At 40.6% G+C, this 24967-nt stretch overlaps 1 protein-coding gene across 8 annotated transcripts; it reads right to left on the reverse strand.

The window, feature by feature from the left end:
• Positions 1 to 571: 571 nt before the first annotated feature.
• On the reverse strand, positions 572 to 24505 carry LOC130356290 (promotilin-like). Of its 8 annotated transcripts, none has more exons than XM_056557572.1 (6): positions 21410 to 21456; positions 16411 to 16527; positions 9103 to 9149; positions 5321 to 5442; positions 4258 to 4347; positions 572 to 836 (listed from the first exon to the last, which is right to left on the reverse strand). In XM_056557572.1, exons 2-6 carry the CDS (start codon positions 16461 to 16463, stop codon positions 732 to 734), a joined length of 417 nt encoding a protein of 138 aa, XP_056413547.1. In that variant the 5' UTR covers positions 16464 to 16527; positions 21410 to 21456; the 3' UTR covers positions 572 to 731. The 8 variants fall into 8 exon arrangements, 6 of the variants coding, with proteins under 6 accessions (XP_056413547.1, XP_056413546.1, XP_056413545.1 ...); XM_056557571.1 differs by lacking the exon at positions 21410 to 21456 and adding an exon at positions 16636 to 16730 and having other exon boundaries at positions 16411 to 16524; XM_056557570.1 differs by lacking the exon at positions 21410 to 21456 and adding an exon at positions 16636 to 16716.
• Between the last annotated feature and the right edge of the window lie 462 nt (positions 24506 to 24967).

Genomic DNA, 24967 nt, shown 5'->3' on the forward strand with positions numbered 1-24967 from the left:
TTTTGAGCCAAAGCCGGAAGTGAATTCAAAAGAAACAGGAAATATAAAGGAAGGACTTACACTTCTCCTCCCTTATGGATCCACTTCTGACTTTGGCTCAAAAACTGCAGTGGCAGATATCCAAAAACTGCCAGAAAAAAAGTGGAAACTTAGCCTGACACAAAAACTGGCCTGGTTGTCCATAGTGACCAATTAAGAGGTCATCATTCATGTGTTAGGCTGCTCAATAAGAAAAAAAATCTACATGTTTATAGGTTGCTATGGGTAACAAGGTTCGCTTTTCTTTAAGACAGTTCTGATAAATGAGACCCACTGAGCTACTAACAATATGATAGCTATAGATAAATGGTATGTGTACTTTAATAATGTAGGATAAGCCACAGAGCTTCAATTCTCTTTCTGCAGGAATGATTTATTTTGTTTACTTCCTTGTTCAGATCATGCTGCCCCACCACGCAGATGATAGTAAAGCATTCATATTGTCATGGAAACAGAATTAGTCCCTGCAGAGTATTGCTTGAACAGTTTGAGATAGATTAACGTGACAAGTCCCAGTCAGTTAATGCTGAGAATATAGAACTGAAGTTCATTTTATTTATTCAATACTTAACAAAATGATTTTAGAACATTTATGCACATTTTATGATAGCTGCTTTATTAGTGCTGCATAGCCATAGTGATAAGCATGAATATAGTTTCTTATATAAACATTCAGGTAACTTCATGGCATCTTAAGACTTTTGAGGTTCACCTCTAAACATGTCCTCTACATCGTTTTGATAATTTTCAATTTGCTGAGAGTCCAGTCTTACTTCGATCTCCACAGGGGCTTTTATCTGTCATAAATGGAAAGTAAAGCACTGTGAATGAATGACGCATGAACTATTCATAAGCCCCAATACTGTGTAATAAATACATGACTAATATATATATATATATATATATATATATATATATATATATATATATATATTCATTCATTTATGGGAAACACATTCAATAGAATAAATTATTTCCTATAAAACAGGTCAAGTAGAAAACTAACATCTAGGTTTAGTACACATGGACACAGGACTCCCTCCCACTGCCAAGTATACAGTAGCTGTACACACACAAATAATAAAATAATGTCAGTACTTCAATACCCTAAGGAAGCCATGTCTAGTAAAACATCCGGACCCCCAGCAGGCATAAGATATCATGCCATCCATTTAAATGTATGAATTTACCTGGTCCATCAGGTTGGGAGTGAGGGTTGTCGAGCGGGCATATGGACAGGGCTTTCCTCGTGAGACAATACTAAATATTTTTTTAGACGAAAAACAAACTACCATTTTTCCATATAAAATAAATATAAAAATAAAACAATTCCCCATAATTGAATAAACTGTCGTATGAACGATACATGAATGAACAAGTTGTAAAATCTATATAGATAGTATGATTTAACTATGAATTACAGACTTAATATGCTTTTGGGAGTTAGGTAACATTGGTGGGTTTTAAAAACACTGCAGACCACCCAGTGCTCAGTACTGGAGACCGTATTTGCAGAAGGATATAGATACATTGAAGAAAGTTCAGAGAAGAGCTACTAAACTAGTACATGGATTGCAGGATAATGGCTTGGAAGTAAGACATGACAGAGATGATATGATACATACATACATTAAGGGAATTTACACGATAAGACTAGGTTCAAATCAGCCCTTGGCGCTCCATTTGACGCTTCTATATTGACGGGACTTTTGCAAAGAAGAAAACCTTGCATGTCAGGTTTTTTCCTCCACTGAAATCATGTCAAATAATTTGCATCTAGTAGAACCTCTACAACCCCTATTCAAAGTAATTGGGACCTATTGGGTTCTGTTGATGCCCTCTGTCACAACCTACGTCTCAGCCCCATTATCATCTGTTGTAATGAAGCCCCCCATTGCTGATGTGAACATAGCTTAAAGACCACAGTACATTTAAAAGATTGAGGGGTAATGGTTTATGCAGTAATGTCATGAAGTATTAGGCTGGGTTCACATATATTAGTTGTCCGGCACAGTTTCCCTCCAGTGTGCACCAGAGGCAAACTGATGCTAGAACTGATCCTATTTATTTAAATGGGACAGTTCACAATCACTTAGTGTCTCAATTTTGATGCCGGATGGTTGGACACGCCGGAAGGCACCGAACAGCGTCATCCAAAAACAATGGACGCCGGATGCCATACAACAGATAACAACTTGTCATCAATTGTGGCATCAGTTGTGTTGAGATCTAGGCTGAGTTCACCTATGCCGGAAGCTGGACATATGTGAACCCAACCTTACTTAACTGAGAGTCTAGTGAATACATGGAATAGTCATCCTGCAGAAGTGGTAGCTGCTCACACATTCTATGTTTCTAGGAAAACTAAACTTGTGGTTTTCAAATTGTGCATGGTAGTTATCCAATGATATGTACAGTATGTGCTGTATTTGGTTTTCTTTTACAAGAATACTTGAACAGGTAGTCATTATAAAATATCCAGTTTAAGATAATTTTGTATCCTCGGGTGCCCTTATTCTAGTGCTATTTTTGAGACATAGTAATTTCACCACTATGAGCACTTTATCCTGAATAGTCAGGTGGGTGTAAACTTTATTTAAATAAGGGTGAATGGTAGGCTCAGGGGAAATTGAGCCTCATTCATGTCCCTTCAGCCTCATATTTACGTCCCTCTGAGCTTGATTCACGCAGCCTTAGCCTCATATTCAAACTTGATTTATCTATACTGACCACAGATCATTAAGTACTAAACCTTCATGTCTGTGTTTTTCTTTTGCCTCCTTCAAACCTCTAGACTACATGCATATAGACAAACAGGCTTCCAGATTATAGAAAGATAATCATGAATAGTGTTTTCCTTTCTTAAAATAGAGTACACAATTTCAGTCTAAAAGATAAGATAAAGCACCCAGGTTTAGTAGATTAAAGTGTACCTGTCGTCAACAAATTTTTTTATATAATGTAGATTATTCCATTATATGTATATTTGTAATATACATTGGTTAAAAAAATGTGTATATTTTTGCCCCTGCGGCTATTACATGTGTGTCTCTATGAGGAGTCCAAATACATGAAGTGAGGGTGGACAAGCAGGGCACTGTGCACTAGGAAAAAGCAGGACAGTGTGCACCAAGGCTCTATAACATGTTCCTGGCTTATACATCAGGATGATTGGCAAGCCAGGAGTCTGCACAGATCCTTCCTTTTCCTTCCCTCACTTCCTGTTTTTGGACTCCTCATGCAGACAATAGCTGCAGGGACAGCATTTTTTCGCCCAAAAATATACACAATTTTTAACCAATGTATATTACAGATATACATATAATGGTATTATCTACATTATATAAAAAGTTTTTGTTGATGACAGGTACACTTTAAAAAATAAAAATACAGTGGTCCCTCAAGTTACAATATTAATTGGTTCTGGGAGGACCATTGTATGTTGAAACCATTGTATGTTGAGACCAGAACTCTATGGAAACCTGGTAATTGGTTCTAAAGCCCCAAAATGTCATCCAAAAATAGGAAAAAGTGAGAATTAAAGAAAATAAGTAGATAACTAATATAGATAAAGCAAATCCTTACATCTAAAAGATCTGCTGGGAGCTGTAAATCACTGTCTATGTCAGTGTTTTCCAAGCAGGGAGCCTCCAGCTGTTGCAAAACTACAACTCCCAGCATGCCCGGACAGCCTTTGGCTGTACGGGCATGCTGGGAGTTGTAGTTTTGCAACAGCTGGGGGCACCCTGCTTGGGAAACACTGGTCTATGTAGAGGACAGGAGCTTCTTCAGGGTCCTGTCCAGTACATGCAATGTCCTTAAAAAGTAACATGGAGTCACCCTTAGCTGGTGTCCAAAGGAGCAGGTAACCCTGGTACAGGTAAAGTGTACAGAACATGTAATACCTCTCTGTACTGTAGGGGGCGCTACCAGACACCAGTCAGTGCATACGCTTCAGTAACACAGGTGTTTTACCAGTAAATTGCCCATTCTGATTGGTCAGTTCTTCCGGCCATTGACACATTTCACAGATCTGGACTGTCTGTAGCATTGTATGTTGAGTCTGATTTCAACTTACAATGGTCCAGAAAAGACCATTGTATGTTGAAACTATTGTATGTTGAGGCCATTGTAAGTTGAGGGATCACTGTAATTGGATCTTCATTTTTTTAACTATATTTTTTAATAGGCAGGAGCAGTATGTATATATATCTATACCTTTAAAACATCTTCTTCCAGACCTCCTACATTTCGCAGATCACCTTCTTCTGATCTTTGTTGTACACGTTTATGGCATGGTCCCCCCTTCTTGGAAAGAATTATCAATGATTAGCTAATATTTAATAAAATATTACTTTCTAATGAACTCAGCAAATAAGATTATCATTCCAGCAGAAATATAAAGAGGCCTCCTTGGCATACAGTAAAGCTCTTTCACCAATGTAGGAATGAAGGGAATATTTCTATAATTGTCCTCACATGCAGATGTTTTGCTTAGTCAGGGATCAAAGTTTATTAAAGTTATATATATAAATATATATATATATATATATATATATATATATATGGACACAGAAAAGCCTTGGCTGCAAACAGGAAAAGCCCCTTGGTGCGGTCTTTGTGTCCTGTACAGTGCAGTAGCTCAGTGTAAGGATGGAGTCACAAAATGATTTTACTAAAAAGTTAATAAAAAAGCCCTCTTCCTCTTTAACAATGAGAGGGCTAAATAAAAAGATGGTGAAATCTGGACTTAGTACTTTAACTTTCCTAAAGTGCCCCCATAGGTGAATTGGAAGATTACAAAGAGCCCATTCAAATTAATGAAAAAACAAAAGCATAAAAAAAAGAAAGAAAAAAACACTCTGGAACTGCGCCACACACTCGCCAAAAGATATCTAAAAGGATCCTGAACAGAAAAGTAGAGGTAATGCATACACAAACTTATATTATAACAGTTTCATAGTCAGAGGTAATACTGTTTGAACATGCACTAAACCTCATGAGAATATAAAGCTAAGATAAGTGCACTGGAAATCATTTTGGATTAGCATGTCAAAGGGGTTCTCCAGTTGCAAATATTGATGGCTTATCCTCAGGATAGACCATCAATATATGTTCAGCAAATTGCGACATCTGGTACCTCCACTGATATTGACCATAACAGTATTCTATGGGCATTTGGAGTGTAAGTAATCATCTCTAAAACTCACATATTGTACTATGCAATAGATTATTTTCTGCATCTCAAAACAGTTTTAATATAAAATATTGGCAGTAATACCTGCATATGACAAACATCACTGTGTGAGAAAAAATGAACAAAACTCCCATGAGTCTTCTCAGTCAGCATGCAGAGACCAAATACAATAAGAAAAGTTGATACAATCATACGGGAATCCATAGCTGTAATAGGAAAACATAAATAACTTAAAATATTACATGCAACAATTACAGGATTGAGAGAGCTATAAAAATGTGCACAGAAACAACAGCATGTCCTATAGAATTATATATAAAAATAAATTACAAAACATTCTAGTTTATTCTCCATCTGTTTTGGAAAACAGTAGGAAATAAAATACTTGGGTGAAGTTGAAAGCTTATTGTAAAATGACAAAATATTACACTTCTCCTAATCTCTTATGGTCACTTATGAAAATGTAGATGTAGAGAGAAAAATGACAGCGCAGCACTCACCCTTAATAGTGGTTTATTCAGATCAAACGGTGCACATGTAGTGATGATCCACAGTACAGTAGGTTCCGGGGGGGGGGGGGGGGGGGGAGAACAGGAAAGAGGACTCCCCTGACTCCCCTGAGTCCTCTTTCCTGTTCTCCCCCCGGAACCTATTGTACTGTGGATCATCACTACATGTGCACCGTTTGATCTGAATAAACCACTATTAAGGGTGAGTGCTGCGTTGTCATTTTTCTCTCTACATCTACATAATTTTTGTCTATTGCTGCTTTGCTCCGGCCAGTGTACAGTACAGGCTCCTGTTCATTATGTCCCATCTCCACTAGCAGGACCCTAGTGCCGAGTGCTCATCTTCTATTTTCCACTTATGAAAATGTACTGGCATTTTACAGTATTAGAAAAAATGTGGTCATATTTCATATAAATGTTTTTTAAGAAAACCTATTGGGTGCCTGTACCACTTCATAAAAGCCTCAGTACCTGTCATCTGCAAAAAGACAAACATAACTTTGAATGGTGTTCGCACCATATGCAAATACTTGATATCCAGTCACAGGGGAAAAGATTGAGTGGCTTCCATGCTTGCTTGCTGTGCTGTGCCCTCCTCCCTGCAAGATCGGCATGATTGGTAGGGCTTCTTTTTGCACTTTGGCCGTAGCAACATTTGCTATGCCCTTGTCCCTCCCAAATCGTATTGAAGGAAGTGGCCTGGTAACTGAATACCAGCCATTCACATAAGACATGAGCACCATTCATAGTTATTCTTTGCCTGTTTGCAGCGTTACATAGAAGATAGAAGAACAGGGTCAGAATGCTGTTCTCCTCACATGACAGGTCCTGGGCAGGTGTGTGGGGCACCTGGGACCTGACAGGTTGGTTTTTTTTAACAGTGGAAGTGATGCTTTGATAGCATGCCATAAAAAAGAGATTGAAAATGAAGAGGAAAGGCGCTCCTAGTGAAGTATAGTTTGACTAGAAGGATACTTGGGAGGGAGGGGGGGGGGGGGTAAGTTACTGCTTACCAGAGATTGTTGTGTACCATCATACACAACAATGGTGAAAGCGTGTCAATAGCGATGAGCTCGTCTGCAGCCTTCCTGGGTTGTAGAGCATTAGATTCGGAATGGCTTCATAGAATCAGGAATTGCGGTGCTGAACCAGTCATGGAAACATGAAGGTGAGTTGAACCAACTTGCATTTATTACCCACAGTGCAACCCTTGCATTGTGGGTAATAAATTCAAGTTGGTTCAACACACCTTCATGTCTCCATGCCTGGTTCAGCGCCACAATTCCTGATTCTATGAAGCCATTCCGAATCTAATTTAAAAAAAAGAGATTGACTGCCATCATTAAAAGTGTTTTTCTAACATTAAAAGTGGATACCATTATATTCTAATGAACTGGTTTCTGACATCTATAATTTTTAACTAAACTAAGACAAGTAACCCATGAGCTAGCTAAGTTCTGTAGTTTCTTTATAGTTTATCCTTCCACAGAAATGTTCCCAGCCACCATTGTGTTTTTGAGATTAGAGAATGTCCCAGACTTTAACATTATAATAGAAAAGGAATTGATAAACCCAAAATAATAGGAAGACTGCTTTTTAGTAATTTTTTTTTTTTACTATTAGATCATTAACTGTATAGTCATTATTGATTGTGTCCTTTCCAAAATACAATTCTAGATCCGAATTGATTATTGGCTAATAGTGAATCCATGAAATTGGTACAGATTTTTTGTGGGGATTTGGTAATAAATATATGCAAGAATTTATAGAACAATGTATATGGACAGGGCTGTGAAAGCCTAATCCACATGAAATGGAAAAAAAATTACGCAAAATTGGCAGCATGTTGTGAATTTTCTAATCTTTGGCATGTCCAATTTGTCGGCTTTTCACTGGGCCTCATTTACAAAGGCTTTTTGGAGTAGATTTTGTAGGGTTTTTTGTATCGCATGTGTTGTGTGCCAGAATTTTCAACACAAAATCCAAAAAACCCTACCAACTCTCCACTTTACTCAAAATAGTAGGGGCCACTTAAATAGGGTCATGCCCCCAACATTTTTTCAAAATCCCAACATATTTACTAATGTTCACACATAAAATAAAATAACCCAAGAAAGAAAACTACACTTTACTGTTAATAAATGAGAGCCACTGTTTTTGAAACTTTTCTAAACTTAGTTGTGTTTTTTCTTAATTTTGTAACATTTGTACAAGCATTTTTTTCTAGCATGTTCATCACTTAAAAAGAAGCATCAATGACCCCAAAAATGCAACAGACCAAAATATTGTTCAAGTTTCCCCCTCTTCAGGTTAAATCTCTAATTTACAGTTTTTCTCATGTCCAACTACACCTCCCATTTCTCCTGGTTTAGTTAAAGATTGTAATGGGCAACATGTACCCTGATGCCTCAGTAAAATGCCAATGAATGATTAGTACAGGAGTTGAAAGTACAGTGTATTGTTAAAGGGGTACTCCGGTGAAAACCTTTTTCTTTTAAATCATCTGGTGGTAGAAAGTTAAACATATTTGTAAATTACTTCTATTAAAAAATCTTAATCCTTCCAGTACTTATTAGCTGCTGAATGCTACAGAGGAAATTCCTTTCTTTTTGGAACACTGATGACATCACGAGCACAGTGCTCTCTGCTGACATCTCTGTCCATTTTAGCAACCATGCATAGCAGATGTATGCTAAGGGCAGCATGGTGGCTCAGTGGTTAGCACTGCTGCCTTGCAGTGCTGGGGACTTGGGTTCAAATCCCATTAAGGACCAAAATAAATAAAGCGTTATTATTATTATTATTATTATTATTATAACGTCAGCAGAGAGCACTGTGCTCGTGATGTCATCAGAGAGCATTCCAAAAAGAAAAGAATTTCCTCTGTAGTATTCAGAAGCTAATAAGTACAGGAAGGATTAAGATTTTTTAATAGAAGTAATTTACAAATATGTTTAACTTTCTGCCACCAGTTGATTTAAAAGAAAAAAGGTTTTCACCGGAGTACCCCTAACATCTGTAAACAGTGTTTTGATTTAAAAACAATGAAAGATGCTAAAAAAGATTCAAATTGCTGTCAAATCAATGGACAAAATTTGCAGCATTTTGGCTGTATTCATCCTTAAATAGAAATGTAAATATTCTAGAACATTGAAGTCTGCATCTAAACTGCATGTAAATCTGACATGTGAATACCCTGTATTTTCTGGCTACAGGAGATTGGCGACATGTGATTGTAGCCCAAATGACTTTTTACATATAGCAATAGAATGTTCAGCTGGAAGAACAAATTCAGTCTGAAGGAATAAAGAAAAAAGATAAATGCAAAACAAAATAGCATTAGCATAAAGCCATTACTCATTTGTCTTCTAAGGAATGATGCCTGGTGTGTCATAGTTCTAGACCTGTACAAATGACAAAGATTAAAGTAAAGACTTGAAAATGTAACACAATATTTTGCTCACCTATCTGTGCTTTGGCTTGTTTTAAATCACCAGCTGAGAATCCTCACACCATATCTCAGCATGGGGTGTCATTGCTATCTTTTATACGCTGTGGTTAGAGGCGTAGCGCTGACATCAAATACAGATTTCTTTGGCCCCTAGAAACAATCCTTTTTATTGCTCTCCTGATGTCAAACAGTAGTGCGAAAAGATTTTTTGCTACCCTGATACTGCACTTACTATAGCTCAGTGTCAGTGTTTCCATACTGATATGGAACACATTTCTGAGATCAGTTCCTCATTGTAGTTACACATATATTTTAACACTATTATATAAGGCCTTACTGCCTTATGGTTTATTATACAGTACGTTTGATACTTTTTATGGATGTGTCTTGATACATTGTATAGTTCTCCTGCATGTCCTTTGAGCTACCAAATGCCAATGCCAGTGTACCAGTGTTTATCTTTCTATAAGAAATCTGAATGATTTTTCTTATTGAGTGATAAGACTCTCATGCTTAGTTTTTCTAGAAGAGAGCAGTCTATCACCATGGGGCCAATTTCTTTGAAAGCTGAATGTGGCTACTGTTGACCTAAATACACTCCAAATACTACTCCAATACAGATTGAACTCCTATAGGTGGTAACAGGATGCTATGAAATAAGTTACATATTGAAATATAAAGTCATCATGAGCATGTTATGAAAGATTACATTTAGTGGAAAGGAAAGCTTGCCTGAGCTTCTAAATTGTAGTTTAGTCATGGGCATATCTACACATAAACATTATAGGGGTACTCCGCCCCTAGACATCTTATCCCCTATCCAAAGGATAGGGGATAAGATGCCAGATCGCCGCGGTCCTGCTTCTGGGGAGCCCCGGGATCCCCGCTGTGGCACTGCGCTATCATTACAGCACAGAGCGAGTTTTCTCTGCTCGTAATGACGGGCAATACAGGGGCCGGAGCATCGTTACGTCATGTTTCCGCCCCTCGTGACGTCACGGCCCGCCCCTTTCAATACAAGTCTATGGGAGGGGGCGTGGTGGTCGTCACACCCCCTCCCATAGACTTGCATTAACCCATACAGGACCTAGGGCGTATGGATACGCCTTCTGTACCTGGGTCTTAAGGACCCAGGGCGTACCTGTATGCCCGTGGGAATTTCGTTCCCCGCCGCGTGCCAGGTGGGGACCGGACTGGGGTGACTGCTGATATCGATCAGCAGGCACCCCGCGCAAATGCCCAGGGGGGTCATCAGACCCCCATGTTGGCGATCGGCGCAAATCGCAAGTGAATTCACACTTGCGATTTGCGCCGATTCCGGGTCATACGGGTCTATGGTGGCCCGGTGAACCCAGAATATAAGGGGGATTGCGGTTGTCTAAGACACCCACGATCCCTCTGTAGTGATAGGAGTGAGGTGGCAGAGGTGCCACCCCTCCTATCTCTGCTATTGGTGGTCTAGACGCGACCACCAATAGCAGATCGGGGGGCGGGGGGGGTTTACTTTAGTTTTCCCCATTCTGCCCACCCACAATAGGCGGGGCAGAACGGGGAAATGACAGAGGACCAGCGCCGAAGATCCATTTACCCGTCGGTGGAAGCTGCGGGACGGGATCGGCAGCGGTGATCGGCGCGGGCGGCGATGTCGTGCGGCAGAAGAGGACGGCTCCCTGGATCCGACGGAAGCCGGTAAGTTGCCTAGCAACATCTAGAGGGCTACAGTCTGAGACTGTAGCGCTCCAGATGTTGCAAAACCTCAACTCCCAGCATGCCCAGACAGCTGCTGGGCAAGCTGGGATTTGCAACAGCTGGAGGTCTACAGTTTAGTGACCACTGCACAGTGATCTCTATACTGTAGCACTCTAGATCTTGCACAACTACAACTCCTAGCATGCCCACACAGCAGTTTGCTGTCTGTGCATGCTGGGATTTGTAGTTTTGCAACATCTGGAGGTCCACAGTTTGGAGATCACAGTGCAGGGGTCTCTATCTGTAGCTCTCCAGATGTTGCAAAACTGCAAATCCCAGGATGCCGAAACAGCTGTCTCGGCATGCTGGGAGTTGTAGTTGCGTACCTCTAGCTGTTGCATAACTAGATCTCCCAGCATGCCCTTCGGCGATCAGTACATGCTGGGAGTTGTAGTTTTGCAACAGCTATAGGCACACTGGTTGGAAAATACTGAGTTAGGTAACAGAACCTAACTGAAGGTTTTCCAACCAGTGTGCCTCCAGCTGTTGCAAAACTACAACTCCCAGCATGCACGGTCTGTCAGTACATGCTGGGAGTTGTAGTTTTGGAACAGCTAGAGGTTTGCCCCTCCATGTGAACGTACAGGGTACATTCACACGGACAGGTTTACAGTAAGTTTCCTGCTTCAAGTATGAGCTGCGGCAAATTTTTCGCCGCAGCGTAAATTTCTAGCAGGAAGCTCACTGTAAACCTGCGTCCGTGTGAATGTACCCTAAAAACACTACACTACACTACACTAACACATAAGAAAGGGTAAAACACTACATAAACACCCCCTTACACTGTCCCACCCCCCAATAAAAATGAAAAACGTATTGTACAGCAGTGTTTCCAAAACGGAACCTCCAGCTGTTGCAAAACAACAACTCCCAGCATTGCCGGACAGCCACTGACTGTCCAGGCATGCTGGGAGTTTAGCAACAGCTGGAAACACCCTGTTAGGGGTATTCTACACCAGTGATTCCCAATGTCCACCCCTATGCAATGCCTAATTTAGTCCTCAAATGCGCATGGTGCTCTCTCACTTCAGAGCCCTGTCGTGTTACAAGGAAACAGTTTAGGGTCACATATGGGGTATCACTGTACTCGGGAGAAATTGTGTTACAAATTTTGGGGGGCTTTTTCTCCTTTTACCCCTTATGAAAAGGAAAAGTTGGGGGCTACACCAGCCTGTTAGTGTAAAAAAATAAAAAAAATTTACACTAACGTGCTGGTGTTGTCCTTTACTTTTTATTTTCACAAGTGTTAAAAGGAAAAAAAGACCCCCAAAATTTGTAACGCAATTTCTCCTGAGTACGGAAATACCCCATATGTGGGCGTAAAATGCTCTGCGGGTGCACAACAAGGCTCAGGAGTGAGAGCACACCATGTACATTTGAAGCCTAAATTGGTGATTTGCACAGGGGTGGCTGATTTACAGCAATTCTGCCATAAACGAAAAAAAGAAATACCCACATGTGACCCCATTTTGGAAACTACACCCCTCATGGAAAGTAACAAGGGGTATAGTGAGCCTTAACACCCCACAAGTGTTTGACGAATTTTCATTAAAGTTGGATGGAAAAATGAAAAAAAAAAAAATTTCACTAAAATGCTGGTGTTACCCAAAATTTTTCATTTTCACAAGGAAAATTGGAAAAAAGCCCCCCAAAATTTGTAACCCCATTTTTTCTGAGTAAGAAAATACCCCATATGTGGATGTAAAGTGCTCTGCTGACGCACTATAATGCTCAGAAGAGAAGGAGCGCCATTATGATTTTGAAGATAAAATTTGTCCGGAATTGAAGGCTACGTGTGTTTACAAAGCCCCCATAGAGCCAGAACAATGGACCCCCCCCCCCACATATGACCCCATTTTGGAAACTACACCCCTCACGTAATGTAATAAGGGGTACAGTGAGCATCTATGCCCCACAGGTGTCTGACAGATTTTTGGAACAGTGGTCCGTGAAAATGAAAAATGTAATTTTTCATTTGCACAGCCCACTGTTCCAAAGATCTGTCAAACGCCAGTGGGGTGTAAATACTCACTGCACCCCTTATTAAATTCTGTGAGGGGTGTAGTTTCCAAAATGGGGTCACGTGGGGGGGTCCACTGTTCTGGCACCACGGGGGGGGGGGGGGCTTTGTAAACGCACATGGCCCCCGACTTCTATTCCAACCAAATTCTGTCTTCAAAAGCTCAATGGTGCTCCTTCTCTTCTGAGCATTGTAGTGTGCCAGCAGAGCACTTGACATCCACACATGGGGTATTTCCATACAAATTTTGGGGGTCATTTTCTCCTATTACCCCTTGTAAAAAAATATAAAATGTGGGGGAAAACCAGCATTTTAGTGAAAAAAATTTTTTTTTTCATTTACACATCCGACTTTAGCAAAAAGTAGTCAAACACCTGTGAGGTGTTAAGGCTCACTGTACCCTTTGTTGTGTTTCTTGAGGGGTGTAGTTTCTAAAATGGTATGCCATGTGTTTTTTTTTTGCTGTTCTGGCACCATAGGGGCTTCCTAAATGCGACATGCCCTCCAAAAACCATTTCAGCAAAATACGCTTTTCAAAATGTGACTCCTTCTCTTCTGAGCATTGTAGTGCGTCAGCAGAGCACTTGACGTCCACACTTAGGGTATTTCCATACTCAGAAGAGATGGGGTTACAAATTTTGGGGGGCATTTTGTCCTATTATCCCTTGTAAAAATTTAAAATTTTGGGGAAAACTAGCATTTTAGTGGAAAAAAATAAATACATCATTTACACATCCAACTTTAACAAAAAGTCGTGAAGCACCTGTGGGGTGTTAAGGCTCACTGGACCCCTTGTTACGTGCCTTGAGGGGTGTAGTTTCCAAAATAGGATGCCATGTGTTTTTTTTTTTGCTGTTCTGGCACCATAGTGGCCTCCTAAATGCGACATGCCCCACAAAAACCATTTCAGAAAAACTCACTCTCCAAAATCCCATTGTCGCTCCTTCCCTTCTGAGTCCTCTACTGCGCCCGCCGTACACTTGACATACACATATGAGGTATTTCCTTACTCGAGAGAAATTGGGTTACACAATTTAGGAAGATTTCTCTCCTTTTACCCCTTGTAAAAATTCAAAAACTTGGTCTACAAGAACATGCCAGTGTAAAAAATGAAGATTTTGAATTTTCTCCTTCAATTTGCTGCTATTCCTGTGAAACACCTAAAGGGTTAACAAACCTTTTGAATGTAATTTTGAATACTTTGAGGGGTGCAGTTTTTATAATGGGGTCCTTTGTGGGGCATTTCAAATATGAAGGTCCTTCAAATCCACTTCAAAATAGAACTGGTTCCTGAAAAATTTTGATTTTGAAAATGTTGTAATAATTTGGAAAATTGCTGCTGAACTTTGAAGCCCTCTGATCTCTTCCAATAGTAAAAACATGTCAACGTTATGATGCAATCATAAAGTAGACATATTGTATATGTGAATCAATGTATAATTTATTTGGAATATTCATTTTCCTTATAAGCAGAGAGCTTCAAAGTAAAAAAAATGCAAAATTTTAAATTTTTTCATAAAATTTGGGAATTTTTCACCATGAAACGATGCAAGTATCGACAACATTTTACTACTAACTACTAACAAGTAGAATATGTCACGAAAAAACAAACTCGGAATCAGAATGAAAGGTAAAAGCATCCCAGAGTTATTAATGCTTAAAGTGAAAGTGGTCAGATGTGCAAAAAATGGCCGGGTCCTACAGTGAAAATTGGCTGGGTCCTTAAGGGGTTAAGGGGACGGGCCGTGATGTCACGAGGGGCTGAGCCATGAAGTTATGCTGCTCCGGCCCCTATATCGCCCGTCATTACGCACAGAGCGAACTCGCTCTGTACTATAATGATAGCGGGGTGCCGCAGCGGGGATCCCGGGGCTCCCCAGCAGCGGGACCGCAGCGATCTGACATCTTATCCTCTATTTTAAGAGTGGAGTGTAGGTTTCTTTGTGGGTTTTATTTCCCTAAAATTTACTTTCCACGGTATTTACTAAGGTTTCCCTATATTTTCCACTTTCCCTACATTTTGCTTTTTACACATGCTCTGATCTGTAGGGTTTTCCTCAGCTCAAATCCACCACATTTTCTGTGGAAACCTTAGTAAACATGTCGTTTTTTTGTGAAAATGTCGGAAAAACGCCCCTTTTCGGCGACCACGCCCCCTTTACCAGATGACCACGCCCCTTTTGGGTTTTCTTACAAAATGGAGAGTTAGTCGGGGGTTTTTCAATTCTGTCGCAAATTCTGTTGCAATGTCTGGTGTAGACAGAATTTCTGGCGCAATGCGACAGAATCTGGCGCACAACCCAACAAAACATGTCGGGTTTGCAATAGTAAATGAGGGCTATTGAGTTTTATATATATATATATATATATATATATATATATATATAGATATAGATATATTGTACAAAACAAAAAAATATTTATATCTACTATTTGTAAAGTATTTTTTGTATCTACTATTCAGGAGTGCACATTTTTGTATTTGCCAGCTTTTTCTACTTTTTTGCATAAGTGTTGTCTTGTGGTTTTTTTTTTGTACTTCTTCCATAAACAATTGTGGTTCTCTTCCTCTAATTATTCTTGACCATGATCTGCTGTTTTTAACAGTACCATTGTTGTGTAGATTGAACTTTTTTCCGTTTCCTACTAAAAGTTTATACAGTATATGGATATGTAGCAGAAAATACAATATAAATACACAGATATATGCATAAGAGATTAACACTATGTATATAACTAAACCTAGAAATAGAGTTTCCCTGTACCTCAATAAAGACTCTCACTGTAAAATGCTCCTTACTGTAACATGTGCAGCATGAAACCAGAGAGGAAGGGGTTACAGAAAAGCATGTAGTGATAAGGAGACCTGGACAGTACAGCAGTCTCAGGGCAGAAGTTAATGCATGGTGACAGAAGGCAAGCTCCGTTCTTGATGGGGACACGCCCCCTCCTGAGCAGTGGATGGCAGAATGATTGAGCAGTAGAACAGAGGGATGTTTAAGCAAATACAGAAGCTAGATACATAAAAAAAGACATGTAATGCATCTGGAAAGAGTAACATAAATAAGCATTATTTTTTCTGTGATATGACAGGTATGCTTTAAATAGTAAAAATAACCAGCAACAGTGATTGGTCTGTGGTGACTATTAGCAATGGCCATCCTATAGACTTAAATCCTATAGACTTACATTGGAATTCCAGTGAATTCCAGAGGAATACACACTAATTATAAGAAAAGGTATCATAAACATGCACATATAGCAAAATGTGATAACAGAATAAAGAAATGGAAAAGAAATTACAGCAAAACCGCTATCTGAATCAATATGGCTGACAGAAAGTAGCTTTTTCTTTTAAAACTGTAGGAAAATAGAAAATATCTGTAGCAAAAACACAAAAGCTTACATTTGAAAGACTACGCAAATAAGAATTCAAAGGCCTTACCAAGTTTTCGTTTTTGACTGGAGGTTCCCAATGGGTCTTTTCATGCAGGTCATACGTGTTTTGATAATAAATCACTTGCACTTGCCTCTCAAGCTAAGCATTGCCATTCCTCCACTGCTATAGAGTATATTACATAAACAAGGGAGGTTTTCATTCATGCAACACAATATTTGCAAATTGCTATATAAGAAATATTAGTTCAAATGAAAAGGTAGCAAATCTTACTTGTGGAGATGTAATGAATAAAACAACATATACAGGTAGAACATAATAAACAATAAGCAGCCTTTGCTTAGTGGATTCTTATTTCTGGAGATGTCAGCAAATATGTGAAAGAAAAAGAGACAGCTTTTCAAGCAGCCTGGAGTAATGTGTGAGCTGATTTTCAATTAAGTGAGTTCACTGGATTTATGGGAACATTAGAATATTGTTAAGTTACATGCTGAATTCACAACAAACAACAAAAGATGTGTTAGGTTGGGCTCACATATGTCCGGCATCCGGCACAGGTGAACTCAGGCTAAATCTCGACGCAACAGATGCCACAACTAATGACAACATGCATCAGTTGTCATCACTTGTATGGTATCCATCTTCCATTGTTTCTGGTACTGGACAGGGGATTGCAGCAAGCTGCATTTCCCTGCCTGGTGCCGTCCAGCGTGTCCAACCATCCAGTGTCAAAATTGGAATGATGGATGGTTGTGAACTATCCCATTCAAATGAATGAGATCAGTTCTAGCATCAGTTACCCTCGGACAACTGATATATGTGAACCCAGCCTTATATGACTAAAAATCTACACTTTTGTAGTTTGGATTTAGTTTTTTTGTCTTTATGCAGTTAACCATGTGGGATCAGCCATCCAATAATTTAATAGTTTAGACAATTCAGCAACCAACAATATTATATATATATATTACTGGGGTAAGCGTTGCTGCTAGTACAACACTGCCCTGGCAGATCATGCCCCAGAATCTGGAGAATTGCTGGGATAGAGGAGCCGAGGCTGACGCCGCCCTCTGGAACAAGGAATTGTGTTGGAGTTATCTGTGGACCCCTGTGAACTGAGGAGTAGATGTGAGAACCGGAACCCCAGGGGACCTGAGGTACCACTAGACGTGGAGCTGTTAACTGTGGACAATACATTGGAGTGTGGAGTGTTGGACCCGGAGCTGAATCCGGGAATCTGCAGTTTGTTCCTTCCCCAGTACCCAGTGACTGTACTCTTCTGTTGCCCATTGTTTGCCCAGTGACTGTGCTCTTCTGTTGCCCATTGTTTGCCCAGTAACTGTGCTCTTCTGTTGCCCATTGTTTGCCCAGTGACTGTGCTCTTCTGTTGCCCATTGTTTGCCCAGTGACTGTGCTCTTCTGTTGCCCATTGTTTGCCCAGTAACTGTGCTCTTCTGTTGCCCATTGTTTGCCCAGTGACTGTGCTCTTCTGTTGCCCATTGTTTGCCCAGTGACTGTGCTCTTCTGTTGCCCATTGTTTGCCCAGTGACTGTGCTCTTCTGTTGCCCACTGTTTGCCCAGACTCCAGATCACCCCCTCATCCTGTGGATTGTGTTTTGTTGTGATCTCTGCCAATAAACCTCAATGCTGCTCTCCCATTTCTGGCTCAGTTGATTGTGTGACAATCCCTAAGTGGTAAACCTCGTCACAACTGATTGTGCTGTGTCCTTTCCAGAGGGAAGTACTTAAATCTTTTACCTAATCACATGCCTTTCACCAGCCAAGCCAGATCACCCTGCTCTGTACTGATGAGGGGCAAACACCCCGAAACAGCTGTCTGCAGATGGGTCTTCTTCCCTTCTGGGGAGAATTCTGACGTGGCATAAAACCCAATCAGTTTTTGAGACTCCGTAACTGGAGCTAAGGCTGATGAAGGTGATGTTATGAGCTGCTCTGCATATTGCTATATATATATATATATATATATATATATATATATATATATAAATATATATATACTGTATATATACATATAGTGAGATTATTCCAGGGGGAATAGCTCAGGGATCATTCCAGCTTCATACAGGACACATTTTTTACCAGAAGTCAACATGCTACAGCAGCTTCATAAAAGGTCAAACCCTCTGGGGAAGAACACTCCTCTTATTTTCCACGATAAGGTCACAGACCTTACTGGTGCCACATTGTGTGTCCACTACAGCTACTTGCTGTGTGCTTGTCTGGAAAAGGGACATGGGGGGAGATTTATTAAAACCTGTCCAGAGGAAAAGTTGCTGAGTTGTCCATAGCAACCAATCGGATCACTTCTTTTATTTTGCAGGGGCCTTGTTAAAAATGAAAGAAGCAACTTTTCCTTTGCACAGATTTTGATAAATCTCCCCCACGGTGTCTCTCCTCTTGCATGTGTGTTTACATTTTTTTTATTTGGAAGATGGGAAAAGGAGGTTCTATTTTAATTTTTTTTTTATCTTCAGGCAGTATCAGTAGCCGATGCCCAACAGGCACCAAGGCATTTTATAGGTCTCATGCTGCCCTGAAAATGTGCACCCTGTAATTACATCTAGACACCAGGGATGCGTACCAATAACTGTTTAAATGCCATGATCGCTATTGATAGCAACATCTAAACAGTTAAATGACCGCACTATTTCTGGCTATTATATAACTTGTATATGTTTTTTTTTTGCAGATTTCTGCTCTGCAAACTTCATTTGTAAATTCCAGACTTGTTGGATGTAGCCTAAGGTTGCATTCTCACCATGTTTCCGAGATCCGCTGCCAGATCCAGTATCCGGGCTCTCTCGTATCCCAGTTAGACCGGCGCAGAATCTCATTCATTTAAATGCGGCGATTGGAGTCAGATAGGGACTCCGGTCGGCTCAATTTTGCCCCGTAAACGTTTTTTTGGCCGGGCTGAAAACCATAGCATACCACGATTTTCAGTCCAGCCACAAAACCGGATACGAGGCAAAAATGAGCCGACTGGAGTCATTATCTGACTCCGGTCGCCGCATTTAAATGAAAGAGATTTGATGCCGCTCCAGCTGGGTTACGGGAGCATCCAGTTTTGAAATTTCCCAGTTGGATCTCGGATATGTGGTATGAATCAACCTTAGTTATATGGTGTCTGCCATACACTGCACATACAGAGAACGTCTGTACATCTATATTTCCATACACACCTTAAAAACTCCAATCTCCCTCCTCACTCATCCCATCTTCACAGACTTGTATTTGCAGATTTAAGGTGGAGGAGGGAGACAATGCTTAATAGGAGAAGGAAAAAACATTTTTGTCTGATAAGAAACTACAAGGTTCATTTCATTCACTTGATTTGTGCAGAAAGTTTAACAGTAACAATTTAACAGTGGCATGACTCATTTTTGAATTTACACTGGAGCCAGGGACTTCACAATATGCCGGTTATTCCATCAGCGTTGAGTTGTGCCTTAGAGAATGTTGGCTCTTGCATGTCCTGCTGTGCCAGTGTAGCTCTCTGGATGTTACTTCTTGCCATGGCCTTTTTTTTCCCTTTATGTCACTCATGGGGTTGCACCTTTGCCAAGGTTGCCAAGTTCTACAATACTCTGCTTAGACTAGAGTACAGTTCTCACTAGAGTAAAAGTTGTCCTTGTAAGTAAAGGGTGCTGTCTTTTTTGAGGAATCAGCTACAATTACATTACAAGATGTCTGATAGTGGGGGGTCCCGCCGCTGGGAACCCCTGCGATCTCTCCTGCAGCACCCCATGTCATCTGCTGCACGGAGCGAACTTTGCTCCGTGTCTGATGACGGACGATACAGGGGCCAGAGTAATGTGATGTTATGGCCCTGCCCTCTTGTGATGTCAAGTCCCCCCCCCTCAATACAAGTTTATGGGAGTGGGCGTGACGGCCACCACGCCCCCTCCCACAGACTTGCATTGAGGGGGTGAGCGTGACATCACGAGGGGGCGATGCCGTGACGTTACAAAACCTTTGGATAGGGGATAAGATGTCTAGGGGCGGAGTACCCCTTTAACTCTTGCTGAGGGTCAAAGGTTAAAGTAGCCTGCCAACAATTAATTATACCAATTTGACAATTATACAGGGACTCAAAAACAAAGAAACATTAAACTTTTAAAAGTCAACAAACACACTTTTATGTAAAGAGAGAATAATGAGAGTTACTCCCTTCTAGGCAGTTTCTTGATTTGATTTGACATGGAAAATATCAGTGCGGACTTTCCACCAACAGTGAAGCACAAGCAAAATAGATGGCAATGCATTTCATTGTGGAATCCGCAGAAAGAATAGACATGTCTCTTCTTTCTGCGGATTCTGGAATTAGAATTTCCGGGGTAGAAACATCTGGTGTGGAAATTCTGCTGTTGCTATGTGAAATGCTGTGTGAAATCAATGGACTCTGCTTCTGCAGAATGTCCTTGCCTAATTCTTCAGGAGAATTCCATATGGACATTCTGCCATGGGAATATACTTTCAGGGTGCCATTTTTACTACATATTTTACTGTCTATTTCAGGAGCTGATTTTGCTACCCATTGGGTAGGAATATATGCAGCAAAATGAGGCATGTTGCTTACAACTCTGGCCCAGACCGAATTTGTGACACAATGCACTTAATTCTGGCGCACAACCTGACAAAACCAAGTCGGGTTCACTATGGCTGCATGGAATTCTGGGGAAAGGTCAGAAACAAAAGCATAAAAAGACTTGTACTGCAGAACTTCCAGGTCTGGGACCCGTGCATGAAAAAAAAAAAAGGAAAAAGCAGATTGCACAGTATTATAACGTGGAACCACAGGCTCAAAAGCTAAAGAAAATAATCCTGGAATAGCCATTGAAATGGTAAAAAGCTGTATGGGAACTCTTACGCACTACTCCCCCCCCCCCCCCAACAACAACAACAACAACAACTAACAACTTTTCCAGCTCACATTATCTTAGTAGATAATATTTCGATTTCTAGTGTCCCCTCTGCTTGCTGCTTAAGAATATTTTTTTTCCTGTTTTCATCTGTCAGTACTCACAATCATGCTCTTGCAGCTTCATGCCATCTTCATCTTAAAAACATTTCTCATTTCTGCCATCTCGTTCTCACACAAGATATAAGTAAATTGCTTGTTCATACGCTTGTCATATCCTTCCTAGACTAACAACCCTGTCTGTGGTCTTCTGCATTTCAGACTGACTCCACTGTAATCTATATATATAAAACTCAACGTGTGTGTGTGTATGTATGTATGTATGTATGTGTGTATGTATGTATGTATGTATGTATGTATGTGTGTATGTTCCAGCATCACGTCCAAACCGCTAAAGATATTAACATGAAACTTGGCACACATGTTACTTATATGTCAACAACAAACATAGGATAGGTGATTTAACCCTTACTCACCCCCATTGGCCAGGGGCGGGGTTTATGTTTAAAGTCCCATACAAGTCAATGGGAAATATATGTTCCAGCATAACTTCCAAACGGCTGGAGATATTTCGATAATACTTGGTCACACGTTACTTATATGTCCACTTAAAATATACGATAGTTAATTTAACCCTTAACTACCCCCATTTGTGAGGGTCTCGGTTTTTGTTTACAGTCTCATGCAAATCAATGGGAAATGTATGTTCCCACATAACTTCCGTACGGCTGGAGATATTTCAATACCTGGTAAACATATTATGGGTCGGGATAGGAGGACGGGATAGGAGGACCGGGATAGGAGGACGGGATAGGAGGACGGTATAGGAGGACGCGATAGGAGGACGCGATAGGAGGACGGGATAGGAGGTCGGGATAGGAGGTCGAGATAGGAGGACGGGATAGGAAGTCAAGATAGGAGGAGGGGATATGAGGATGGGATAGGAGGTCGGGATAGGAGGTCGTGATAGGAGGACGGGATAGGAGGTTTGGTTAGATGGACTGGATAGGAGGATGGGATAGGAGGACGGGATAGGAGGACAGAATAGGAGGACGGGATAGGAGGTCGGAATAGGAGGTCAAGATAGGAGGTCGAGATAGGAGGTCGAGATAGGAGGACGGGATAGGAGGACTGGATAGGAGGTCGGGATAGGAGGTCGGGATAGGAGGTCGGGATATGAGGACGAGATGTGAGGACGGGATATGAGGTTGAGATATGATGACGGGATCGGAGGTCGGGATATGGGGTTGGGATATGACAACAATATATGAGGACGGGATATGAAGTCAAAAGCTTCCTCCTTTTTTTATTTTCCTCCCAAACAAGGATTAGGAAGGAAAAACCGGGCAACGCCGGGTATGCAGCTAGTCTATATATATAAAACTCAACGTGTGTGTGTGTGTGTGTGTGTGTATGTATGTATGTGTGTATGTGTGTATGTATGTTCCACAAAAACTTCCAAACGGCTAAAGATATTAACATGAAACTTGGCACACATGTTACTTATATGTAAACAACAAACATAGGATAGGTGATTTAACCCTTACTCACCCCCATTTTCCAGGGGCGGGGTTTATGTTTAAAGTCCCATACAAGTCAATAGAAAATATATATTACTGCACAACTTCCAAACGGAGATATTTCGATAATACTTGGTCACATGTTACGTATATGTCCACTTAAAATATAGGAGGTTTGGTTAGATGGACTGGATAGGAGGACGGGATAGGAGGACGGGATAGGAGGACGGGATAGGAGGACGGGATAGGAGGTCGGGATAGGAGGTCAAGATAGGAGGTCAAGATAGGAGGTCGAGATAGGAGGACGAGATAGGAGGACGGGATAGGAGGTCGGGATAGGAGGACAGGATACAAGGTCAGGATAGGAGGTCGAGATAGGAGGTCGGCATAGGAGGATGGGATAGGAGGTCAGGATAGCAGGACTGGATAGGAGGTCGGGATAGGAGTTCAGGGTATGAGGACGGGATATGGGGTTGGGATATGACAACGATATATGAGGACGGGATATGAAGTCAAAAGCTTCCTCCTTTGTTGATTTTCCTCCCCAACAAGGTTGAGGAAGGAAAAACTGGGCAACGCCGGGTATTCAGCTAGTCTGTTATAAAATATGAAGCTAACCTTCCTCCCCTGTCCTCATGTTCTATTCCACTGTCAGCCTCTACACCAGATGAATTCAGTGCACAAGATATAATCTCAATATTAAAATTTTTACCCATGATGCTACCTCTAATTTCACTTGGACCGTATCTGCCTATGCCATGGTGCTAGTTGTTCAGTAGTTTTTATAAAATAGCAAAACGTATTGTTGAACATTGAACAATGCATTGTGGGTGATTGAGAAATAATGGGATGTATTTATAAGATTGTATTTATAAAGGGACTTTTCTGAGACTTGGGCTATGTTCACACTCCGTTTCTCATGCAAAAGCGGTAAAAAATGTAGGTTGTTTTTTTAGTCGCATGTGCATATGTACATGGCTGCTTTATTTTAAAATCCGGAAATACTGACCAAAAATGCAGACAATAAAGGACATGTCAATTGATTTTATGGCTGTAAAAATCACAGCCATAAAATGAATGTATGTATAAACAAACAGACATTTTACTGTTTAAAATGGGAATACATCATTTGGTTAGTAATGCTACCTTTAAAACTGGTATGTCCATTCTTTTTCTGAACTTGGTTTCTTGGAGAGTAAAAAACAAGAAAGGGACATTGAATGTTCTCATCTTTATAGACAAGAATCAATAGGTGCCATTATGTAAAGAGCAATGTGAGAATCAATAATGCAAATATAAACATTCTTTTAGTATTTGTCCTAACTTATTAAATCAGCATTCTGACTTACACATGAATAGGAAGGATATAAAACAGTCCCTATATTTATGTAAGAATAAAGGAGAAAAAAAGGGAGTTGGACATGTGAAACTGACATGTTCACAAAGATAAAACAGATACAAAAAAAATGATTTATTCTTAGACAGTGTAAACTTGACTAGACCAGTTTCTCCCAACCTTTTTCGTCTCGGGAACTTTGCGGAATTTTTTTTTTTGCGGCCGAAGTTGACGGGCAAAAACAAAAAGATGTATCTGTGGGTATGTAGATTACAGTGCTGCTTAATACAGCAACTCACACGTGACGTCTTCTAAAATCACCATTGTCTCCTTCTCTTCTCTATCTGGTCCGCACCGTCAATTTCTTCCAGCCACAATTCTTCACCGTTAAACCTGCAAAACAAACCTATTAGGCACCACACTTTACAAGCATCAGCCTTCAGATTCCCCTTTTAGAAGTGTGGAGGAATACAGGGGCGTATAGGTGTAAAGGGGAAACAAATGCCTTTGTCGAAAAGCCAGCATTGGGGTGGTGTCGCTCTGGTGCCTGTCTTGCTATTTCCTGTGGTAATGTATAGTCTCCTACGGTTTGCCTCAATGAATTGATGTATGATGCGGCTTTCCGCCCTGTGATTGCACCTTATGCACATTCAGCTATGTACTGTATTAATAACAAGTTCTCTGTACAGACATATAATGGCTACCTAAGCGACACCAGTGTTTTCTTCCCCCTTTGGGTGGAATCCTTCCTATGTTCAACTTATGTTTCTAAATAAAGTTTGTTACATGAATTTAAATATTTTGTAA

This window comes from Hyla sarda, chromosome 2, assembly GCF_029499605.1.
Source record: "Hyla sarda isolate aHylSar1 chromosome 2, aHylSar1.hap1, whole genome shotgun sequence".
Taxonomy (NCBI): domain Eukaryota; kingdom Metazoa; phylum Chordata; class Amphibia; order Anura; family Hylidae; genus Hyla; species Hyla sarda.

What these genes read in the sequence shown, in the direction of transcription:
- LOC130356290 (XM_056557572.1), bottom strand. Translation starts at nt 16,463, where the DNA reads ATGACCTGCATGAAAAGACCCATTGGGAACCTCCAGTCAAAAACGAAA. An exon ending in ATTCCTTAGAAGACAAATGA is followed by an intron (nt 5,443 to 9,102) that starts GTAATGGCTTTA and finishes TTCCTATTACAG; the next exon opens with CTATGGATTCCCGTATGATT. An exon ending in TGGAAGAAGATGTTTTAAAG is followed by an intron (nt 837 to 4,257) that starts GTATAGATATAT and finishes CATTTATGACAG; the next exon opens with ATAAAAGCCCCTGTGGAGAT.